General features: G+C 43.1%; 1 protein-coding gene across 2 annotated transcripts in view; it reads right to left on the bottom strand.

Annotated features, from left to right (window-relative positions):
* The window catches only part of ARHGAP31 (Rho GTPase activating protein 31), a 130,559-nt gene that overhangs the window by 15,546 nt on the left and 94,380 nt on the right, over positions 1 to 20,633 (bottom strand). Inside the window, exons 6-10 of one of the 2 annotated variants that reach the window (XM_017875399.1) lie at positions 19,812 to 19,954; positions 13,068 to 13,266; positions 10,463 to 10,587; positions 4,812 to 4,874; positions 1,661 to 2,221 (exon numbers count right to left, since the gene is read on the bottom strand). In XM_017875399.1, coding sequence (XP_017730888.1) covers positions 1,661 to 2,221; positions 4,812 to 4,874; positions 10,463 to 10,587; positions 13,068 to 13,266; positions 19,812 to 19,954 — 1,091 coding nt within the window. The remainder of the gene's footprint in view (positions 1 to 1,660; positions 2,222 to 4,811; positions 4,875 to 10,462; positions 10,588 to 13,067; positions 13,267 to 19,811; positions 19,955 to 20,633) is intronic. The other variant, XM_017875404.1, reaches the window with a different exon arrangement.

Raw genomic sequence — 20,633 nt, 5'->3', positions numbered from 1 at the left:
ACTGGATCCCCTGAAATGTGCTCATCTGTGTACCCATCCTGAAAGGAAATGGGAGGAGAGGACTAATATTCACTCACATCTTCTGTGAGCCGGACTATGGACAGGTATTTTATGGACATTTTCCCATTCAAACCTCCCTACAGCCTTTGGGATAGGAGCCTCCCCTGCTTTGCAGATGAGAAACAGGCTCCAAAATCTCCCACTGCCAAACTGACAAAAAGCAGTAAAGCTAGCATCTGAATCAGCCAGGTTGGGTTCCAAAACCTACGTATTTCCCACAACATGTAGCTGCCCAGAATGCCCTTTCTCATCTTTTCTGCATGGAGAAACCCTACCCATTTATGAAGGCTCAGTCCAAATGTCACCTCTTCTAAATCTTCCTGGAATCCTCCTGAGAGGACTGCCTCTCCTCCATGCCCTTGCCATCTGTTATGAACACCTCTTTCATGATGCTTTGGGTACCTAACCCCTCCCTAATTCCAAAAATCCTGAGGAGGCTCTTACGCTTCTTCCATAGGCCGACCCTGCACTGGACTTCAGTGCAGAGTTTCAATTTCCCTTCTTAGTTTGTGAGCTCGCTGTGGGGAAGGGATCATGTCGTAACAATCTTTGTAACTCCACAGCCCATAGTGAACACAGGAGGGAGCGTGGTCGTGTTACAAGCATGGATTTTTTTAAAGTCTGGATTAAAATCCTGGTTTTTCCACTTCCTTGCTATGAGTGATTGAGTAAATAACCTATTCCTCTTTAAGGAAATGGGGATAACAGTGACTACCTATATCATAGGATAGAGGGGAGAAATGAGATAATATTTGCAGGACACTTAGGAGAGTGCCTGACAACCTAATAGGTGCTGAAAATGACTAATATTAACTGAAAATAAACATTCCTAAATCACAATAAACATATGTTAGTTTGATTGTCAGCCATCCTTTCCTTTGGGGTTCTCCCTGCTTCCATTTTATGTGGCCCATGTTTGCTCGTTAATTAAAGAACCTCTCCTCACTCCAGACACACCCAGAGACTCAAGTCTGGCCAATCTCAGAACCCAATGAGCTGGGCAACAGTGACTGGTCCAAGGTTGGGCGTGTGACTCAGGCAGATCCAATCAGAATCCTTCCTGCATTTGACATCAGAAAATTGGGAGAGGGATGCTCTTTCTTGTTGCTAGGGTTGCTAGCCATGTTGTCTGCAAATATAAAGTAGAAATGAGGATGGGTGGATGGAGAGAGAAGGAGACTGGAAGACCTGAATTCCCAATTCCAGCTCTGCAGCTCTGCATTCCATTCTGAGTTTTTCTCCTGCCTTCTCACTCTGTGAGCAAATAAAATAATAATAGGTAACATTTATTATATACTTGTTGTATGTAGACACTGTTCTGAGAGCGTCATATGTATTAAATAATTTAATACTTACAACAAACTTATGAAAAAGGTATTATTAACATAATTATTCCCATTTTACAGATTAAGAAACCGAGGCACAGAGTGGTTACATCTGCTGGAGATCACGCAGTGAAATGGCAAAGTCTGGATTTGTACCCAGTCGGGCTCTAGAGCCCACAGGCTTAACCACTTCACTGTCTTGCCTTGCAAACTTGAAGCAAATTTAAGTCTGGTTTTTTTCTCTTGCAGTGGAAAGAGACCCTCCCTCTACTTACCTGCAGAAGTCTCAGCTCCCAGCGGTTTCTCGTCTTCTGGCCAGCCTCCGCTCTCTGATCCATGAAAAGAAAACTCTTCCAGGCTGGAAAGAGACTGCAGCTCCTTCGGGGGTGTTCTGCACGGCGTGCTGTTGGTGCTGATGACGGCGGACACGCGGAGCGGCACAGACACCGCAAAGGGCTCGGAGATGTTCAGCGCCTTGCGCTGGTGACGCGGCGACGGCTCCATCTGGAAGAGGCTGCTGGTGAAGACGGATTTGCTAGGGCTGTCGTTCGAAGTGTAGAACATACCCAGCATCTTTGGGGCTGTTTGCTCGCCCTCTGGATCCTCAATAGGCCGGAAAACCTTCAGTTGTTCCGGTGGGGGCCGGGCCTGAGCGCCCTGGAGATGGACATCAAAGCCACCCTCAGCCCCCGGAGGCATCCCCTCCTGGCCCCATTCGCCCTCCTGCTTGGTGAGGTCACATGAGCTGCCGGTGCCGGTGGAGTGCATCTTTGTTGCTGGAATGAAAAATCCACCGGTGGTAACTGTTCGATTGAAATTTCCCTTGGTTTCTTTTCCTAGTAAAAAGGAACAGGTGTATGGTCAGCAGCCTGGGCACACATACAATGGCAGGCCTTCCAGTAAGGACAGGAACACGACATTTGAATACTAGAGAGGCACAGCATTCTAACAGGGGCATAACCGCCCAGATAAACACAGGTAACATCTGGATGACAAAAGAGAAAGCACTTCCTTATATGCACAGAATTTTAGCATGATGCTTTGGTAGGACTATTTGCTGTTGTGCCATACAGATCACTTTTAAACTTTGCAGGTAGAGCAGTTTTCAAAAAAAGATTACTGCTAAAGTTGCTAAACAGAGCCATCATCTACCAGGCATTAATTATAGATGATGAAAAAATAAAGAGACAGATGGGAGGTGGTAGGATGATGTTTGCTCAAAATGAAGAAGACAAAAATGAAAAATAAACAGAATCTTGTCTTATTTTAGGACTTTAAAACTTATTGTTTTAAGTTTTCTCTGGCAGACGGACCCAGACAGGGGGGCTTGATTTCTCAGCTAGGAAACAAATGCTGTTAACAACTAGACCTTTCCCACCTTTTCTCAGGCTTCTTCCTGTTGATTCAGAGGATGAGAAACTAGAAATGTAAATTAACTAAATGTTAGAAAGTACAGTTGTGAGGAGCAAATATATATATTTTTTGAGACAGAGTACAGCTCTGTCGCCCAGGCTGGAGTGCAGTGTCGTGATCTCGGCTTACTGCAACCTCCACCTCTTGGGTTCAAGCGATTCTCCTGCCTCAACCTCTTGAGTAGCTGGGATTACAGGCACCTGCCACCACGCCCGGCTAATTTTTGCATTTTTAGTAGAGAGGAGATTTCACCATGTTGGCCAGGCTGGTTTCAAACTCCTGACCTCAGGTGATGTGCCTGCCTCGGCCTCCCAAAGTGCTGGGATGACAGGCATGAGCCCCTACGCCCGGACCAAGTTCTTGACTGGCTTAGACATGAAGGCAAGGAAGAAAAAAGTCTACATGGGAAGTAAATAAGCTTGGAGATGATATGTGAGTTGCCAGGGATCTAGAAAATAATTTCTAATTTGGTACTAAGCACTAAACTGGGCATCTTACATAACTCTATGCTTAAAGTTCTTATGACCACCCAGTAAGAAAGTGTAATGATCTTTAACACATGAGGACACCGAGACTCAGCAGTTAGATGAACTGTCCAATACTCACATACCATGTATATAATGACCTATATTTTGAAATATTAACTCCTGCTAAACTGGGCAAGAACTGCCAAGAAGTTTCCAAACCAAAGCAAACGGATGAATATAAAAGTAAGAAAATGCTGAAAGTATCAAGTTAACTTAAGAAGACCTCACTGAGTATTATACAGGTTTAGAATTATTATTATTAATTATTATTATTATTATTATTATTATTTGAGACAGGCTGAAGTGCAGTGGCACAATCTCGGCTAACTACAATCTCCACCTCCTGGGTTCAAATGATTCTCGTGCCTCAGCCTCTGCCTCCTGGGTTCAAGCGATTCTCATGCCTTGGCCTCCTGAGTAGCTGGGATTATAGGCATGCACCACCATGCCTGGCTAATTTCTTGTATTTTTTTTAGTAGAGACAGGGTTTCACCATGTTGGCCAGGCTGGTCACGAACTCCTGGCCTCAAGTGATCTGCCTGCCTCAGCCTCCCAAAGTGCTGCGATTACAGGTGTGAGCCACCGCACCCGGCCCAGGTTTAGAATTATTGTTAAAATGTTGTTCTAAAGATTTTCTGTATTGTTTTGGTCTGACCCACTTTTGAAAGAGAAAAATGTCTTGTATTAAAGGAGCTGGAAAGTCATAGGATAAGTATAGGGGAGTTTTAACAGTCTGTTGCCAGACAAATCCTTTGCCTTGTAACTTGTAATGGTGCTTGTTGGTTACTTAACAGAAATAGAAGGGAGAGATACAGGCAAGTCAGCCCTGAAGGATAGAGCTGTGAGAACAAATGTTATGTGTTATTTTTGTGGTGGGTGTTACCTCGTGTGCAACTGTATACACGTCTGCCCCAACAAAGGATATTGTGGTTTGCACATGGCTGATACATAGCTGGTGCCTAATTAATGTTTAATGATACATAATAAATGAATGAATGAATGAATAGATACATGAATGAACCTATCAACTGAAAATCATGACTTGACACAAAAACTAGGAAGCAAATGCATGTGGAAACAGCCAAATTCAAGATACATAGGCCTCTAGGCATAAAACCATAGGGCATAAACCAATGCTTGGCTCTTTGTTTCTGCCCAAAGGGGAAGCCTCTTCTGCCTTAGGTTTCAGGTGTTGACCTTTTACCTGGTTCAGGTTTGAATGCAAAATAGCCATGGACTCCAGCTGTGGCTAGAGGAAGGATGGGCAAAGAGGATGGCTCTTTAGGCCTAGCCCTGGAGTAAGGTAGGGGAGGTTATGGTGCTATGTAAACCCCTTAAATTAGGGTAGAGTCAGGGAGGGATTTGGGACTAGGTAGTTGTGTGTGATTGTGACTACAGAGAAGCAGGCACGACAACTTATAAAGGCAAGTGAGCTTCAGCCTCCTAGTTGTAATCTCCAACTCAGAAACTCCTTGTAAAATCTTACCTTCCACAGGCACTGAACACAGCGAGTCCATGCTTTTAGCTGGTCGGATAGTAGCCTTTTCCACTAAAGACAAAAGAAAAAATATCCTTGATGAATGCATATTAACAGAAAGCATTCAGAAAAATAAGTCAGGCTGTTCAAGTACACAAGACAAAATTCTTTAGGAAAGTTTTCCAGTATAATTGATCCCCTTGAAAACATTCCTCTACCCCACCCTAGATGTTCCTACTTTCTTAATGGGACAGATTTCATAAACTCAGGGCAGTTATAGATTAAAGTTTTATTAATATTTTACAATAAAGGTAAATTGCAATTTTGTCAAATAGCTCATCGCAAATGAGGAGTCTTGAGCCCAATTTTACTGTACAAAAAGTATTCAAGGATGAATCCAGGGGTAGAATCTATGAGGCTCCAGGCCACTCTTTGTATTCAGCAGCAGACAGCTGAGACCGTATCTTAGCTACTGCAAATGTGGTAGAGCAGGTGAGAGGGCCCAAGGGAATTGGAGTTAGGCTTCTGCTGGATGAAGCTCTGTTCCTTGAGGCCTGCAGGCTGGGTGCTCCCCAATGATCTCACCCGTCAACCTCACCCTGGAACAGATCCCAACAAAACCTTTTTTGCACACCTACTCTGTGACTGGGTGTGCACCATGCATATTTGTAAGCCACCTTAGCAGCTTTTTGGAAGTGTGGTTTAAATGAGTAAAAACGTATTCCAGGCATAGTATTAAATAGATGGATTCACAAACACCATCTCTTTTCAGGGAACTAAATTGGCTGAAAGGTAGTTCCTTCTAGGCCGAGCTTGTCAAGAGGGGAAAGAGGGTACTTGGAAGCAGGAGGCCCAGGACTTGTAGCCCTTAAGGTAACTCTGAATTCAGAAACATCTGGGTTTGAATTCCAGCTCTACCACTTTTGGGCTGTGTAACCTCAGCCAAGGAGCTAAATTTTTTTTTAGACAGTGTCTCATTCTCTTGCCCAGGCTGGAGTGTGGTACAGTGATCATAAGCTAACTGCAGCCTCAACCTCCTGGGCTCAAGCAATCTTCCTGCCCTAGCCTCTGGAGTAGCTAGGACTACGGGCACACACCAACAAATCTGACTAATAAAACATTTTTTTTTTTTAGAAACAGGGTCTCATTATGTTGCCCAGACTGGTCTCAAACTCCTAGACTCAAGCAATCCTTCTGCCTTGGCCTCCCAAAGTGAGAGCTAAACTTTCCTAAATTCCAGTTTTATCATGTGTAAAATGAGAAAAAATAGAGCTGTTGTGAGGATTACATAGGTAATGACTATAAGGTAATTATATTGTATTATCTGCAATAGAGTAAGTACTTATTAAAAAGTAATAATTATTGATTGTTGTTGCTGCTATTCAGGATGGATTAGGGCTCAGCAACAAAGGGGAAGACAGGAGAAGGTTCTATGAGAAGCAGTTAGAGTTGGCCTTAACCAAAATTGAGCTGTAACTCAAGCTTGTTCTTGTCTGTTGTTTAAAGTTCCCCTGTTCTTCCTCCTTGATCCAAACCTGCTTCTTCTGGGAGGTTCTGAATTAACCCCTTGGTCTCCCAGCGTGGGGCTTCTCTCTTTCTGGGGCCTGCTGTGGGATGCCCAGCCATCTCCATGCAAATCCTTTGCAAAGGCAGAGATCGCCTTTCATCTCCTCACTTCCAATGTGCCCCAGAATTCTTATCCTTTGAAGATCTGCTATTTCCACAAATCTATAAATTGATTTACTGCCCTGACCCTACCTGGTCAGCATCCCTTTGTTTGTGTATTCTAGGACATGCATTGCCTTTGTTTTCCAGGCTGGAATTTCTCTGGTTTCCACGTGTCAACCTTGACAGGCAGTGACCAGACGCCCCTGACTGTGTCACAGAGGCCGGGCAGCAGCTCTGTCTGTAGGTCCATCAGTGTCCACCCACCTTTGGTGGTGTTGAAGCCTCTTTCTCATGATGCAGTTCCTTGTGGCCTTGGGCAGCACAGCAGCACATCAGAGATGTGGCTTGGGGGACAGTCCCCAAGCATTTCCTGGCCCCCTTTCTGGAGAGTAACTAAGAACTCAGGCTCCTGTGGCCTATGACTACATTTAGATTACATTTTTCTGTCTGGGACCTTGGCCTGGCCTCACAGAGGTGCACCCCCCAGTTTTCTGGCAGCCTTTGTGTCCTTGAGTCCTCCTCTCTTAGCTGCGTTACTCAAAGGTGAGCCTGGACCTGCTATAGCCGTATGGCTTTGAAATTTCTCTGCTCACAGTTCATTTTGGAGGGTGCCCTGAACTCTTCTTTCTCTTTAGTAATGTACAAACAACTTACATGGAATCAATTAAAATACCCGTATCTAGAAGGCTCTAAAGTTTATGTGTCTTAATTCAGTTCTCCATTTTTTCCAACACTTACTTTCTTACCTGTTTCATTTTCTAGATATGGTTAAACACCCCTTCACCCACTCCTCCCCACCCAAAACAATCCCAATACTATTCATGGTGAATTAAGTTTTTAAATGTCCTTAGTTATGGGATTTTAAAGCATATTATTTACGTATGTTAATCCATTGGTTCCCCTTTTCACATACATATTTCAACAGTGAGCTCACATGCCACATACAGAGACCACACTGGTAGATTACATTTGTTACGGGGTTCAGTGGCCTAACTTTAATCACAGATTCCACTGAAGTTATGGCCATGAAGTCTATTGGTCTTTTTTTTTTCAGAGTTGCCAGCAATATTCTTCTGGTAAAAAGAAACCACTTCAGGCAATAGTTAAGGCCACAGGGTGCCGCTTATATTGACACTGACAGTTCTTGAATTTCACCCCTGCATTCAGTTAGTGAAGATCTGATTAGTTTGTTCATAAGATCATAAGCCAGTGACTTTCAATCCTAGCTGCATATCAGAATCACCTGGGGAGCTTTTAGAACATTACCAGTACTCAGACCTCACCACAGACCTCCTGAGGCAAAATTGCTATGGTGTGATCCGCTCTGTGGGTGATTCTGAGGTCCAGGTGTGAGAAGCCCTGGCCAGGGGCATCTTGCATGTTCTGTGAGTTTTACCACCATTTGATCTAGTGCCTTGGCCTTGTTCTTTTTGAAAACCACATGGGGGTGGGAATCTTCCTAAGTAAAGATCAAAGCAAACCACTTATTTCCTTTTTGTTGTTTTGTTTTGTTGTTTTTTGACTTTTCATTACTGGTGAACCTCTCTCATGGCTGTACCACTAATTCTGCAACTGAAATTCTCTCTTTGATGTGCTTAAGCAAAGCTCTTTTCATAGATTAGGAGTTTCTGGTCAGGTACTCTTCTCCCCAGTTTCTCCCTTAAGAATCCTATTTTCTGATTTGTATCTGTCCTGCCATACTTGTGGCAACCTGTCTTCTTCATTCTTGCTATCTTTCCGTTTTGTAAAAGCTGAGTTTTGCCATACGGTGATTACAGATGCGTACCCAGAGTCCATTTCCCTTCTGCCCTTTGCACATGGCTCTTGTACTTCGTGGGTGTGAGTCCCATTCCTCATGCGAGGAGTTGGCTCAGGATCCCAGGCTGAAGCCAATCAGCACAAGGCACACCATTGACAACAGGGACTGAACCATGTGGCTCAGTGAAGGATACTGAGACAAGGGGAATTTTGATGAGGCCTTCTGGAAAAGAAGGGTCCCTGCTCTTAGGAGCAAGCTACCAGAAATGTTCTTTCTCCCTCTGGACCTAGAGGGATAGTGAGAGGGAAAGCCTAGAACTACTGCAGCCACTTTGCCACAGCAAAGGAAGCCAGTCTGGGGATGAAGCTGACCCAAAGGAGGACACAGCTGGGGAAATCATGGAGAAATCATGACAGCGTCCATGTATTAAACCCCCTGAAGCCTTCCCTCTATCAGGGTGTTCAACTGCAGAAGCCAGTAAATTCCTTCATTGCATAAGTTGATTGAATTGATTTGCCATTATTTACAGCCTAAATCGTTGTAACTGCTGTACTGTGACACCCCTCCTTACTCTAACAGGCAAACATAAAGATCTCTAAAATCTGGACTTTCTGATCCTTGGTATGTGATTATTACCGGGTTTGAGGAAAGTCCTTAAAAACATTATCTCACATTTTCCTATAGGAATTAATTTTCCCCCAAATCTCTATTAAAAATTTCAAACATTTAGAAACCTACCACCCTTAAACTTACCACCTAGTTTTGATAATTATTGACATTTTGCCTTATATTTGCATTATCTATTTCTATATTGATATTTATCTACCTACCTATAATTTGCTAGTTATTTGAAAGTGTCAATATTTTGCTGCTTCATCCTTGAATACTTTAATTTTAGCATGTCTCCTAAGAACCATTAGCACACTATGAAAATGTATAATTCCTTAATACCATTTAATATCCAGTCTATATCCACATTTTCCCTCTTTGTTCCCCAAATTGTCTTTTGCAGTTTTTTTGTTTTGTTTTGTTTTAGAGATGTGTTTTTGCCATGTTCCTCAGGTTGGTCTCGAACTCCTGGGCTCAAGTGATCCACCCACCTCAGCCTCCCAAAGTGTTGGGATTACAGGCACGAACCACTGTGCTCGGTCAGCTCTTTTATTTTTATTATTATTATTTTTTTACCAGGATCCTATCAAAGTTTGCTCATTGCATTTGTACATTTCTCTTTTACACCTTGGTTTCATAACTATTGCTTCCATTGTTATCATACTTTCAATCTATAACACTAAAGATCATTATGAAAAATTTCCTTGGTCTTCTCTTTCCTGACATCATATTCAGCTGCATTGGTTAAATTCCCCACTGTATATGGTTCCCTCATTTCCTTCCTGTATCAATTTCTATTCAATACTCAGAAATAAGTCCCATGGGGTAGCATCCTTCTTTAAACATCACAACCCTGGGGGAGAAGGGACAGGTCTTTTCAGCAGAATTCCAATTAACAGAAAATCATCATTTAGCAATGCCATAGGAATAACTGTTACATCCAAGAACCATTAGAGGATCCTAAAATTCATGACAAAGAGCACTTTAACCAAGGGATCCCAGTTCTTTTCACACGCAATAAGACACTGACATCATGTGCCTCCTAATAGGACACACTGAGTCAGGCACACCGTCACTTCTGTAGGGTTTCTGCAAAAATTCCTAACCTCAGTCTAACCATGAGAGAACACTGGACAAACTCTCCCTGAAGTAGATTCTACTAAATACATGGTCAGTACTCTTCCGAGTTATCACGGTCAAAAAGACGGAGTAATTGTTCTAGATTGGCAGAGGTTAAGGAGACATGACAACCAAATGCAGTGTGAGATCCTGGATTGGATCCTAGACCAGAAAAAAAAGAACAGTAGTGGGACAGCTGGCCAAATATGAATAAGATCTGCAAATTCGTTAGGAGTATTGTATCAATATTAATTTTTGGCTTTGATAACTTATATAAGATGTTAACATCGGGAGAAGCTGCATGAAGGGTATACAGGTTCTCTGTGTACTATTTTTGCAATTTTTTTGGTAAGTCTAAAACTTTTTTTAAAAGATTCCTCTTCCCCAGTTAATTTATAAGTTTCTCTTTCAGAGTTAGTGTGTTTGATAAGATCAAACCAAGACTTAATAAGCAGAGCTAGGAAACTAATATTTGTATCATAAAACAATTACTGTTGATTCTTACCCGAGAGCCTCTGTCCTCTCACAAATACACTCCCATTTCTACTCAGTTTTGATTTGGAGTCTGATCCAGAACGTCCCAGGTTAAATATTGATTTCCACTTCTTTGATTTACTGGAGAGCTTTCGCCTAAATGAACCAAGGCATAAGGGGTTAGTTTGTTAACTAGTCATTTCAAGGGGACTTTTAAATTGAGACCATTTATGTCCTTAGTTATGAATGGCTCTGATATTTCAGGGAATTCCCCTCTAAAATCCAAGGTAAGCTTGATTCTCACCTTGTCTAGAGATGCTCCAGGTGACCAAGCAAGGCTTTCATGAGTCACAGCAAACTGTATTTCCCAGGGCAAGAGGTAAAGTGTGATATTAAAGGCAGAGGTGGGGGCAAACAGAGGCAAGGATCGGTGGGAATCTCAGCAGTCACAAGCAAACACGCAATTCTGGGAATTCTGATAAGCACTTTTGTTCTGGAATTTCAAAGACACCATTCATTCATTTCATTCATTTACTCATTTATAGAGATGGGGGTCTCACTATCTTGCCCAGGCTGGTCTTAAACACTTGGCCTCAAGCCATCCTCTCACTTCAGCCTCCCAAGTGCTGGGATGACAGGACTGGGCCACCCACCACACATGGTCAGTTTTTATGCAGGATGAAGCACTGAAGACCATAGGGACCTGGGTCCTGTTAGGCTCCTGCACTATAACCACACTGCTGGGACATCCACAGGCAAAGAGAGGGCTGGTGAAGACTTTCATGGACTGAAAAGGGTTGGATGAGAAAGTCGACCTGGAAAAGAGTCTGGCCTGGTGAGGCTGAGGAGAGTAGCAGCCTGCAGGGTGTGGTCAATGATCACTACAGAGAAATGCAGAGGGTAGTTAGTGTGTCTCTGGCTTAGCCTCACACCAGGCTGCTTTGGTGAGATGGGCAAAGGGGAGCACTAGGCTGGGTCGAGAGAGCCTGACACCCCAGGGGTCACCATGGAGGCCTTGCCCTGCTGTGGCTCTGCTGGGCAGTTTCAGGATGAAAACCTGCAATCTGTGAGTTCCATAAAGGACCTATTCTCTGCAGGGCTCTCATGGAACATCCAGATCTCAAGCCCACCATGTTTGTTGTTGTTGATGTTGTTGTTGTTGTTTTTGAGACAGGGTGACAGGGTCTGGCTCTGTTACCCAGGCTGGAGTTCAGTGGTGCAAACAAGGCTTACTGCAGTCTTGACCTCTTGGGCTCAAGCAATCCTCCTGCCTCAGCCTCCCGAGTAACTGGGACTACAGGCACATGCCACCACACCCGGCTGATATTTTTATTTTTTGTAAAGACTGGGTTTCACCATGTTGCCCAGGCTGGTCTCAAACTCCTGGGCTCAAATGATCCTCCCACCTTAGCCTCCCAAAGTGCTGGGATTACAGAAGTGAGTCATTGTACCTGAACTCAGGATGTTTTTATGATCCATCTGAGATAGCTTTGCAGTGTTTAGTGGTTTCCTTTGGACTTGGCCTGCATTTTGTCAAGCTTTTATCCTTGGGGAATATTTTATAGGGTAGCATACCTTTGGGTATGGTGCACCCCAGGTGTGGTTTAAAGCACAGAGAAAATGCATTTGATGGTCTTTCCAAGGTATTCTTCCTGATCTCTGGAGGATCAGGGAGAAATGAGACTTATTCTCCAGGGACATAGGGAAAGGCGCAGTGGAGCTCAGTCTCAAGAAAACACAGCCCATATACTTTCCAGCACACAGATGGGCTTCTCACCAGATGAGTTCCAGACATGGCATTCTTATAGCATGCAGCATGACTGGCATCTCCGAGTTGTGCAAGGTGCCTGCTTTCATACCTCTTTTCACTGACCAAACAGTGGGGATGACACCTTCAATGGAAAGGTTGCCTTTCAGCCCCTCCACCTACAATCTGCTTAGAATTTAGGACTCCTGTTCAAACCTGCTTCTTTCTACCATGGCATACGAGTGAGGGGGTGGGTAGAGACCCAGGTGGCAATAGAGGAAGTGACAGGGAGAAATGAGGAAAGAAAATATTCTACCAATGAAAACGATGCTTTATTTGTTTTGGAGATGAGGGAGGGCTCTGACAGGCTCTGACAAGGATGCCAGGTTTGCATGTACCCAAGTGCTGCTCACCCAGAGCTATCAGCCTAGAATGACACTATTTGTCAAGGTGTCCTCCATCAGAACACTCAACCCTATGCCTTTTGCATCATCACGTGGGGATGGAGGGTCAGGGGAGGGGGTCAAATTTTTGTTTTCAGTAAACTTTCTTTTGTAAACACCAAGCCTGATTTATCTATACTAAAAAGTCAGGAATTTCAGTCATGACTTATGATGTGACCCCGCTAACACTCTCCCAACATGGCGCTTGATCAATGAGAGATCGGGAATCTTGTTAACTTTGGGGCAGTGTATGCATAAAGGCATCAACCGCTGGTGAGAGAGTCGTAGAGACAGCTCCCTTCTCTTCTGGAATGTCTCCTTAAACCCCAACCCGGATGGTACCTCCAACCCACACCGCCATCTTGATCCTGAGACTGTACACCTCTCCTCCTCTTTGCTCTTCAACCACACATCTCCTAGAATTTTTTTAAAAGAGTGCCACTTACTTGTTGTCTGGTAACTCAAGGACGGTGTGGAAGAGGGTGCCCATGGGAGGGACAATCTCAGGCAGGCTGTTCTCCCTCCTTTCCTTGCGAGCAGGATGGTTAGTGGCCAGGCTGCGGGCCTGAGCTTCCTCAAGGCTCACCAGCTTCATGGGCAAGGAGAGGGCTGGCAAGGTCAGGCTCTTCATGATAGGCCGGTTTGCTGTAAAGGCAACAGAAGAGTTCAGTGTTGGAGGAGGCCTGCTCATCACATCCATCCAGACTCCCCATCCACAGTCCCTCCATTCCAGATCCCATGATGGGGGCTGAGTGCCACCCTGGATTCTCTTGGGCATGGTGGGGCCTGGGGCTGAGGCTGCACACCAGAAACTGATGACTCTCATGGCCAGACTTGCCAGAAGACAAACAGGGGCTTCAGGAGGTAGCTGCACCTTCCATACTTTTCAGAGAGGGACCACTCACTTATTCGTTCATTCATTCATTCATGCCTGTAACAAGCATTTATTGAACACTCATTGTGAGCCAGAGTGACAACAACGAGTCTTTACTCCTGAAAACTCTGCCTCTGCCTCATGCTTCAGCCAGATGGGAATGTCTGTCCAGCCACGGAGGTAGCCTAACTGCCAGAGTAAGACAGGAGGCTGCCTCTCCTCCCCACAGCTGGAGAGCACATGCTCCAAGGCCATTTCAAGTTAGAACCTCTACTTTCCCAGATCATTAAGGCTTATATCCCTGCCACAGAAAGATATATTTTACAGCCTGTACTATGCCCTGTGGGTTTCTTACTCACTACCCAGTTGTCTTCTAGTGTATGTAGCAGATCCTTTCCTATTCTATGGCATTTTTTTTTAAGGAACGGAAGCGATGATGACAATCACTGATGTACAGGATTATCTTTTCTCCAAGTCAGTGGTTCTCACCTTGAGGTGATTTTGTGTACCACTCCCCTCCCCACTCAGGGACATCTGGCAATGTCTGGAGATATTTTTGATGGTCATCAATGTGTGTGGGAGTGCTACTGGTATCTAGTAGGCAAAGGCCAGGGATGCTGTTAAACGTCCTGCAATGCACAGAGCAGTGCCCCACAGTAGGAATCATCCAGCACTAAATATCAATAGTGCTGAGGTTGTGAAGCTGATCTAAGTTAAAAAATAGTCTGAGTTTGCTTCTATTTAGCTTTTGGTGACCTTGCCAGTTTTCTATGACTTCTGAAGTAGTAAAGAGACTCAAGGATAATTTAGACCAATTGAAATCACTTTTGGTGGAACACTCACTGTATTTTCAGAAAGCAAATTGATGGCACTATTTCTCTTTGCAGCGCATGACCCTCTGTGGGTGGGAAGAAGTAAAACTACTGAAAAACAGCCTCATGGAAAATGGAGACAACTGTTATGTGACAATGGGGTGTTTCTCGGGAGGACTAGCATGGCACTCATTCAGCAGGACTACTGTTAAATACAGCCTGGGATCCTGAAAACTTTTCAGTAAACTTTCTGGCTTTAACGCAGTCTTTTGACGCAATCCAAAGAGGGGTAAAATATTTAAATTTAATCTACTTTGAATATTTGTTCAAAGACTCTCACATATTCTTTATTATTCATGATTATGTATTTGCTTAAAAATACATAAAAATAAATACATACATTAACTCCCTCTGGGAGCAACTGCAACAATGGGAAGAACATAAACTGCAGAAGACCAAGTTTAGTGCCCACCTCTCCCCTCAGCTCCAGGCTCCTAGGACTAAGGCCCGTTCAGCGTCTCTGCTTAGATGTTTGTGTGTGTGTGCTAGTTAAGTTTTTGTTTTTCATTTTCTGTTTTTTGAAATGAAGTCTCAATCTGTCACCCAGGTTGGACTGCAGTGGTGCAATCTCAGCTCACTGCAACCTCTGACTCCTGGGTTCAAGTGATTCTCTTGCCTCAGCCCCCTGAGCAGCTGGGATTACAGGCACCCACCGCCATGCCCAGCTAATTTTTTGCATTTTCTAAAATAGTAATGGGGTTTCTCCATGTTGGCCAGGCTGGTCTCGAACTCCTGACCTCAAGTGATTTGCCCGCCTCAGCCTCCCAAAATGCTGGGATTACAGGCATGAGCCACCGCGCCTGGCCTCTGCTTAGGCATCTCTAACTTTACATTTTGTAACAGAGCTTGTGATCTGTGCTCCTCTGCTCTACTCTAGTACCTCTTCTCATCTTCTCTGTGTCAGCAGGTGGCACCACGGACCACCCAGTGCCTAAGCTAAAGCCTAGGGGGTTGTTATTTTTTATTTATTCATTTCCTTAATGCATCTCTCCTTCCATATACAGCCTATAAGCAAGGCTTGTAACTCTACCTCCAAAATACATCCGGAACCCAGCCACTTTCCTCCTTCCCACTGCTACAGGCTGCCATGATTTCCCACTGCTTTTGCCATAGCTTCTCAACTGGTCTCCCTGCTTCCAGCCTCTCAGCCTCTCCTCCACACAGCAGCTGGAAGGCTTAGATCCTGCACTGGCCTGCTCAAAACCCTCCAATGCTTTCCCAAGACACAGAACAAACCCATCCCTTCGCATGACCTACATGGATCTTTCATCTGCTTCCCCTTTCCTGTTTGCCCACTGGCCCAGTAGTCTACAAAAATATAGTAAACATTTAAAAATGTATACATATACATATATAAATTATACATATACCTATTTATATACACACACATGCCACTGTGTTTGTGTCATGTGTAACAGCAAACATATAAAAAATAATAGAAATTACACAGTATAAGACAAAAATAAATGGAAAAAAGAAATTCGAACAGTTTCTCCCAACACCCATAACTCATTACTTTGGTCTTTGGTACCCACCAGAGTGGGGCACCCCAGTTTGAAGGCCACATTGGTTCCAGCCACATTGGCCAATGTTCTGCAACACTGCAAGTTTTCTGCCTTTTTCTGCTTTTACAACCTCTGTTCTCTGTCTTTGGAACATTTGCTCATAGATCCTCACATGCCTGGTTCCCCATGTCATTCAGGTCTCAGTTCAAAGATCACTTCTTTAGAAACCATGACCACTCTGTCCCAAAATTATACCCCCAAGTCACTGACTACTGCCTTACTCTGCTGTGTTTTCCTCTTGGTATTTATTGTCTTTGAAGTGGTAATATATTTATTTGTAAAGGTATATATTGCTTGTCTTCCCAACCAGACCATAGTTCTATGCCGGAGAGGGTCTCTGTCATTTTGTGCATACTGATGTGTCTCCAGTGTCTAGAACAGCACCTAGTTCACAGGAGATATTCAATAAACATTTATTTTTCAGTGAATATTAGAGATATCACAATCTCTTTGGCCTCAGTGTTCTCATCTATCAAATAAAATTATTGGATTCAATGCCTTCTTCTATGCTGTGAATGTTTCTGTCCCCTCAAAATTCATGTTAAAATAGAATCCTCAAAGCAACAGAATTAAGAGGTGAGGTCTTTAGGAGGTGATTAGGTCATGAGGGTGGAGCCCTAATGAGTGGGATTAGTGATCTTACCAAAGAGGCCCAAGGGAGCTTGTTTCACCTTTCCCCATGTGAGAACACAGTGAGAAGGTGCCGACTGTGGGGAATGGGCCCTCACCAGACACTGAATCTACCGGTCCCTGGATCTTGACTTCCCAGCCTTCAGAAGTGAGAGAAATAGGTTTATTGCTTATAAGGTAACCAGTTCATGATTTTTTTTTAATGGCAGCCCAAATGGACTAAGACAACTTCCAAAATCTTTTCAGTTTGAAGCAGAACTCTGTCCAAACCTAAAATTCCAGAGAATAGGGCTTATTCCATTTTGTGTAAATATTAAGTATGGCACTTTACCAAAGTCAGTAAGAATTTATAAGAACCTTTAAATGAAATGTATGTGAACAATGAGCATTGGAGGCAATCAGAGTTAAAGGCTAAAGAGAAAACTGGATTTTAATATGCAAGACAAAAAGATGGTTAAGGCAATAGCCATAAAGAGAAAAGGCATTTTCAGGTTGGAATTAGGATGAGCCTTAACATTAACAGTCATGGATGGGATTTGCTGTCCAGAAGAATATTTCCCAAAAGGCCTAGTTCTCCACAATGATTTATTTATCTATTTTCATATTCTTATCCTCATAGAGGCAGAATAGAGTTAAGGAAAGAGCATGGGCTAAAAGATTTGGGTTCAGCAGTCCACATGCAGCAAGTTACTCGCTAGGTGGCTCTGGGAAGTTACTAAGCTATTCTGGTTCTCTGGTTCTTCAAGTATAAAACAAGGTTGATAACGACTTTATCATGTTTGCTGTAATAAATCAGTGAAGTGCTGCAAGTGGAAAACCTACAACAGTTCCCGCTGTAGAGTAAATCCCCAGTAAATTTTTTTGTGGGCTCAAAAGGGTGCATGAATAAATGTATGCATATTACTTCTCTTTTACTTTCAAAAAGGTTTTTATATAGTTTAAAAGAAAAAAATCTATAACTGGAGAGTTGAAATAAAAAAGAAAGGCCAGCCACTCCGACATATACAATAAAGAGAATTGAAAATGTATATTCAAACAAAAACGTGTACGTGAATGTTCACAGCAGCATTATACATAATCATAAAAAGCAGAAACAACCCAAACTAAGGAATGGATAAAAATGTGGTATATCTATACAACAGAATATTATTCAGCCGTAAGAAGGAATGAAGTACTGATATATACAACAACATGGGTAAACCTTGAAAACATATGCTAAGAAAAAAAAAAAAAAAAACAGTCGGCTAGGCGCAGTGGCTCACACCTGTAATCCTAGCACTTTGGGAGGCTACGGCAGGCAGATCCCTTGAGGTCAGGAATTTGAGACCAGCCTGGCTAACATGGTGAAATCCCTTCCCTACTACAAATACAAAAAAAATTAGCCAGGTGTGGTGCTGGGGACCTGTAATCCCAGCGACTCAGGAGGTTGAGGCAGGAGAATGGTTTGAACCTGGGAGGCAGAGGTTGCAGTGAGCCAAGATCATGCCACTGCACTCCAGTCTGGGCAACAGAGTGAGACTGCATTAAAAAAAAAAAAAAAAAAGTCACAAAAGACCATATATTGCATGATTCCATTGATATGAAATGTCCAGAAAAGGCAAATGCATACAAACAGAAAGTAGACTAGTGGTTGCCAGGGCCTGTGGGGAGAGGAACATGTGAAGTGATTGCTAAATGGGTATGGGGTTTGTTATGGTTTGAACGTGTTCCCCAAAGTTCATGTGTTGGGAACTTGATCCCCAATGCAACACTGTTGTGACGTGGGACTTTTATGAGGTGATTAGGTCATGAGGGATCTGCCCTTCTAAATGGATTAATGTCATTTTGCAGGAGTGGGTTCATTCTTGTAGGAGTGGGTTTGTTATAAAACCAAGTTCAACCCCCTCTCTCACACTCTCTTGACTTTCCATCTTCTACCATAGGAGGACGTAGCAAGAAGGTAAGGCCCTCACCAGATGCTAGCCCCTTGAGTCTGGACTTCCCGGCCTCTGGAACCATGAGAAATAAATTCCTTTTCATTGCAAATTACCCAGTCTATGGTATTCTGTTATAGCAGAACAAAACGGATTAAGACAGGTTTCTTTTTGGACTGATGAAAATAGTATGGCATTAGGCAACAGTAATGGTTGTACAATTCTGTGACTACATTAAGAAACACGGAATTTTACACATTAATGTGGTTAAAATGATGAATTTTATGTTATATAGATAAAATAATTTTTAAATGGTCATGAACTACATAGAGGACAGGGTAGGGATGGGAACAGTTATACCAGGAATCAAAATTTGATACTAATTGCAACTGATTATTCTGATAACTGGTTTTTCCAAAATATTGGATGAACTGGAAAGGAGTTCTTTGATCAGCTAAAATATATATTGCAGATATGGTTTTTTATGCACCAGTGATTCGCTAAGTGTGGACCTGAACAGCAGCATCAGTATCACCTGAAAACTTGTTAGAAATGCAAATTATCAGCCACACTCCAAACATATTAAACCAGAAACTCTGGGGATGAGGTCCAGTAACCTTGGTTTAACAAACTCATCAGGTAATTCTGATTTACACTAATGTTGGAAAACTACTCTCATGTACCAAGCTTCTTAGTCAGCTGGATTTCTGGTCTTTACCAACTGGGTTCATGGGAGTTTAATTCACTCCTAGGGCTCATTATATTCATTACAAGATGCCCACAAACACACTCATTTTTGTATGCCTACTGCCTGGCACAGCGCAGAACAAAGCGTTCAAGAAATTATTGAGAAGAGAATGCATTCTGAATATATGTGTGAGTATGAACACGCTGCCTCTTAATTTGTTCCTCTACGACTTCAAGGTGAAGGCATAAGGGTCTTCTGAAATACAGTGAAAGTAAAGATGAAGTCTAACAGTCAGGGAGAAGAATGCTGGCAGTACCTCTTTTAGAAAATAACTCGGAGTTTAAGAACTCACTAAAACTAGTAGAACATTATTCTAGTTCTATTTCAGCATACCACATTCACAGGATAGGCCATGTATATAACTGATTAGAAACATGCTAAAGCCACATGCAAGCACGCCATAGCTTCCCTTCACATATACAGATGTATATATGCACGATCCTCAGACACTGACACACAGTAGTCAGCATACACACAGCCAACACTCAGAGCTAGAACTAAGCCCACCCTCACTTTCTGTTGAATCCCACCACTAGTTGCAAGAAAGAAGGATAGGCTGGTGGGGTGTATGCTAGCAGGAGTCCTTACCATCATTCTCCAGAGACCCAGGTGCACCGTTGTTAAAGATTTGATCTACATGATTCAGTATGAACTCAATCACCACCTGCTGGACCCGGACTGCAAGGAAGGCTGCATCTCCATTGCAACCAGTGGCTTCAATTTCTTTAGACCTACAGTGTGGAAGAAACATATTCAGTGAGTGAGTTTGCCTTGCAACCTGAAGCAGCAAGGAGAGCCAGCAGGCCTTTTGCACAAGCCTCATCTCCTAAGTTGATACAGTTTATAGAATATTTTAATTATTTAGGGCCAATTAAAGGAACTCTCCAAAGGCTGTGAAGCCCAATAAACTGAACGAATTTGAAACAGTTACCAGGTACTCTACATTGCAATACTATAAACACTATCCTGTACACATACACAAATGGACTTTTGTTTCCTGCATGGTATGCCTTTCCACTCCCACCTACCTGTTCTGTGGAGCAGGTCTTCATTTATTAAATCGTATGAAGCAGCTGATTCAAGTTGTAGCCAGCTGTGACTCCACCAAAACAAGCCAGTGAACCCCCAAAACAATAAAGGCCTTTTCAAGAAATTGTAACATACAGACCCATAAGTTCAGCCATATTGTAGCTGTAGCCAAAAATGTCTTTAGAACTCAGAGTTTCCAAGTTAGCAGACAGAGAGCTTAGGTTATTATCACCTAAATCACCTTTAATTCTATATGTTCTATAAATGACCACTTAAGCCACAGATTTGTTTTAAAGGGGCTTCAATGTGAAGAATTCAATCTTCATTTCAATCGGGGGCTGCTCTGAGCCCCCCGGGGTGGTGACAAGGGGAGGGTACAGT

Source organism: Rhinopithecus bieti, unplaced genomic scaffold (genome assembly GCF_001698545.2).
Source record: "Rhinopithecus bieti isolate Rb0 unplaced genomic scaffold, ASM169854v2 scaffold_1251, whole genome shotgun sequence".
NCBI lineage: Eukaryota > Metazoa > Chordata > Mammalia > Primates > Cercopithecidae > Rhinopithecus > Rhinopithecus bieti.
Note: the sequence above shows the minus strand (reverse complement) of the source record. Positions and strands in the feature narration are given on the sequence as shown.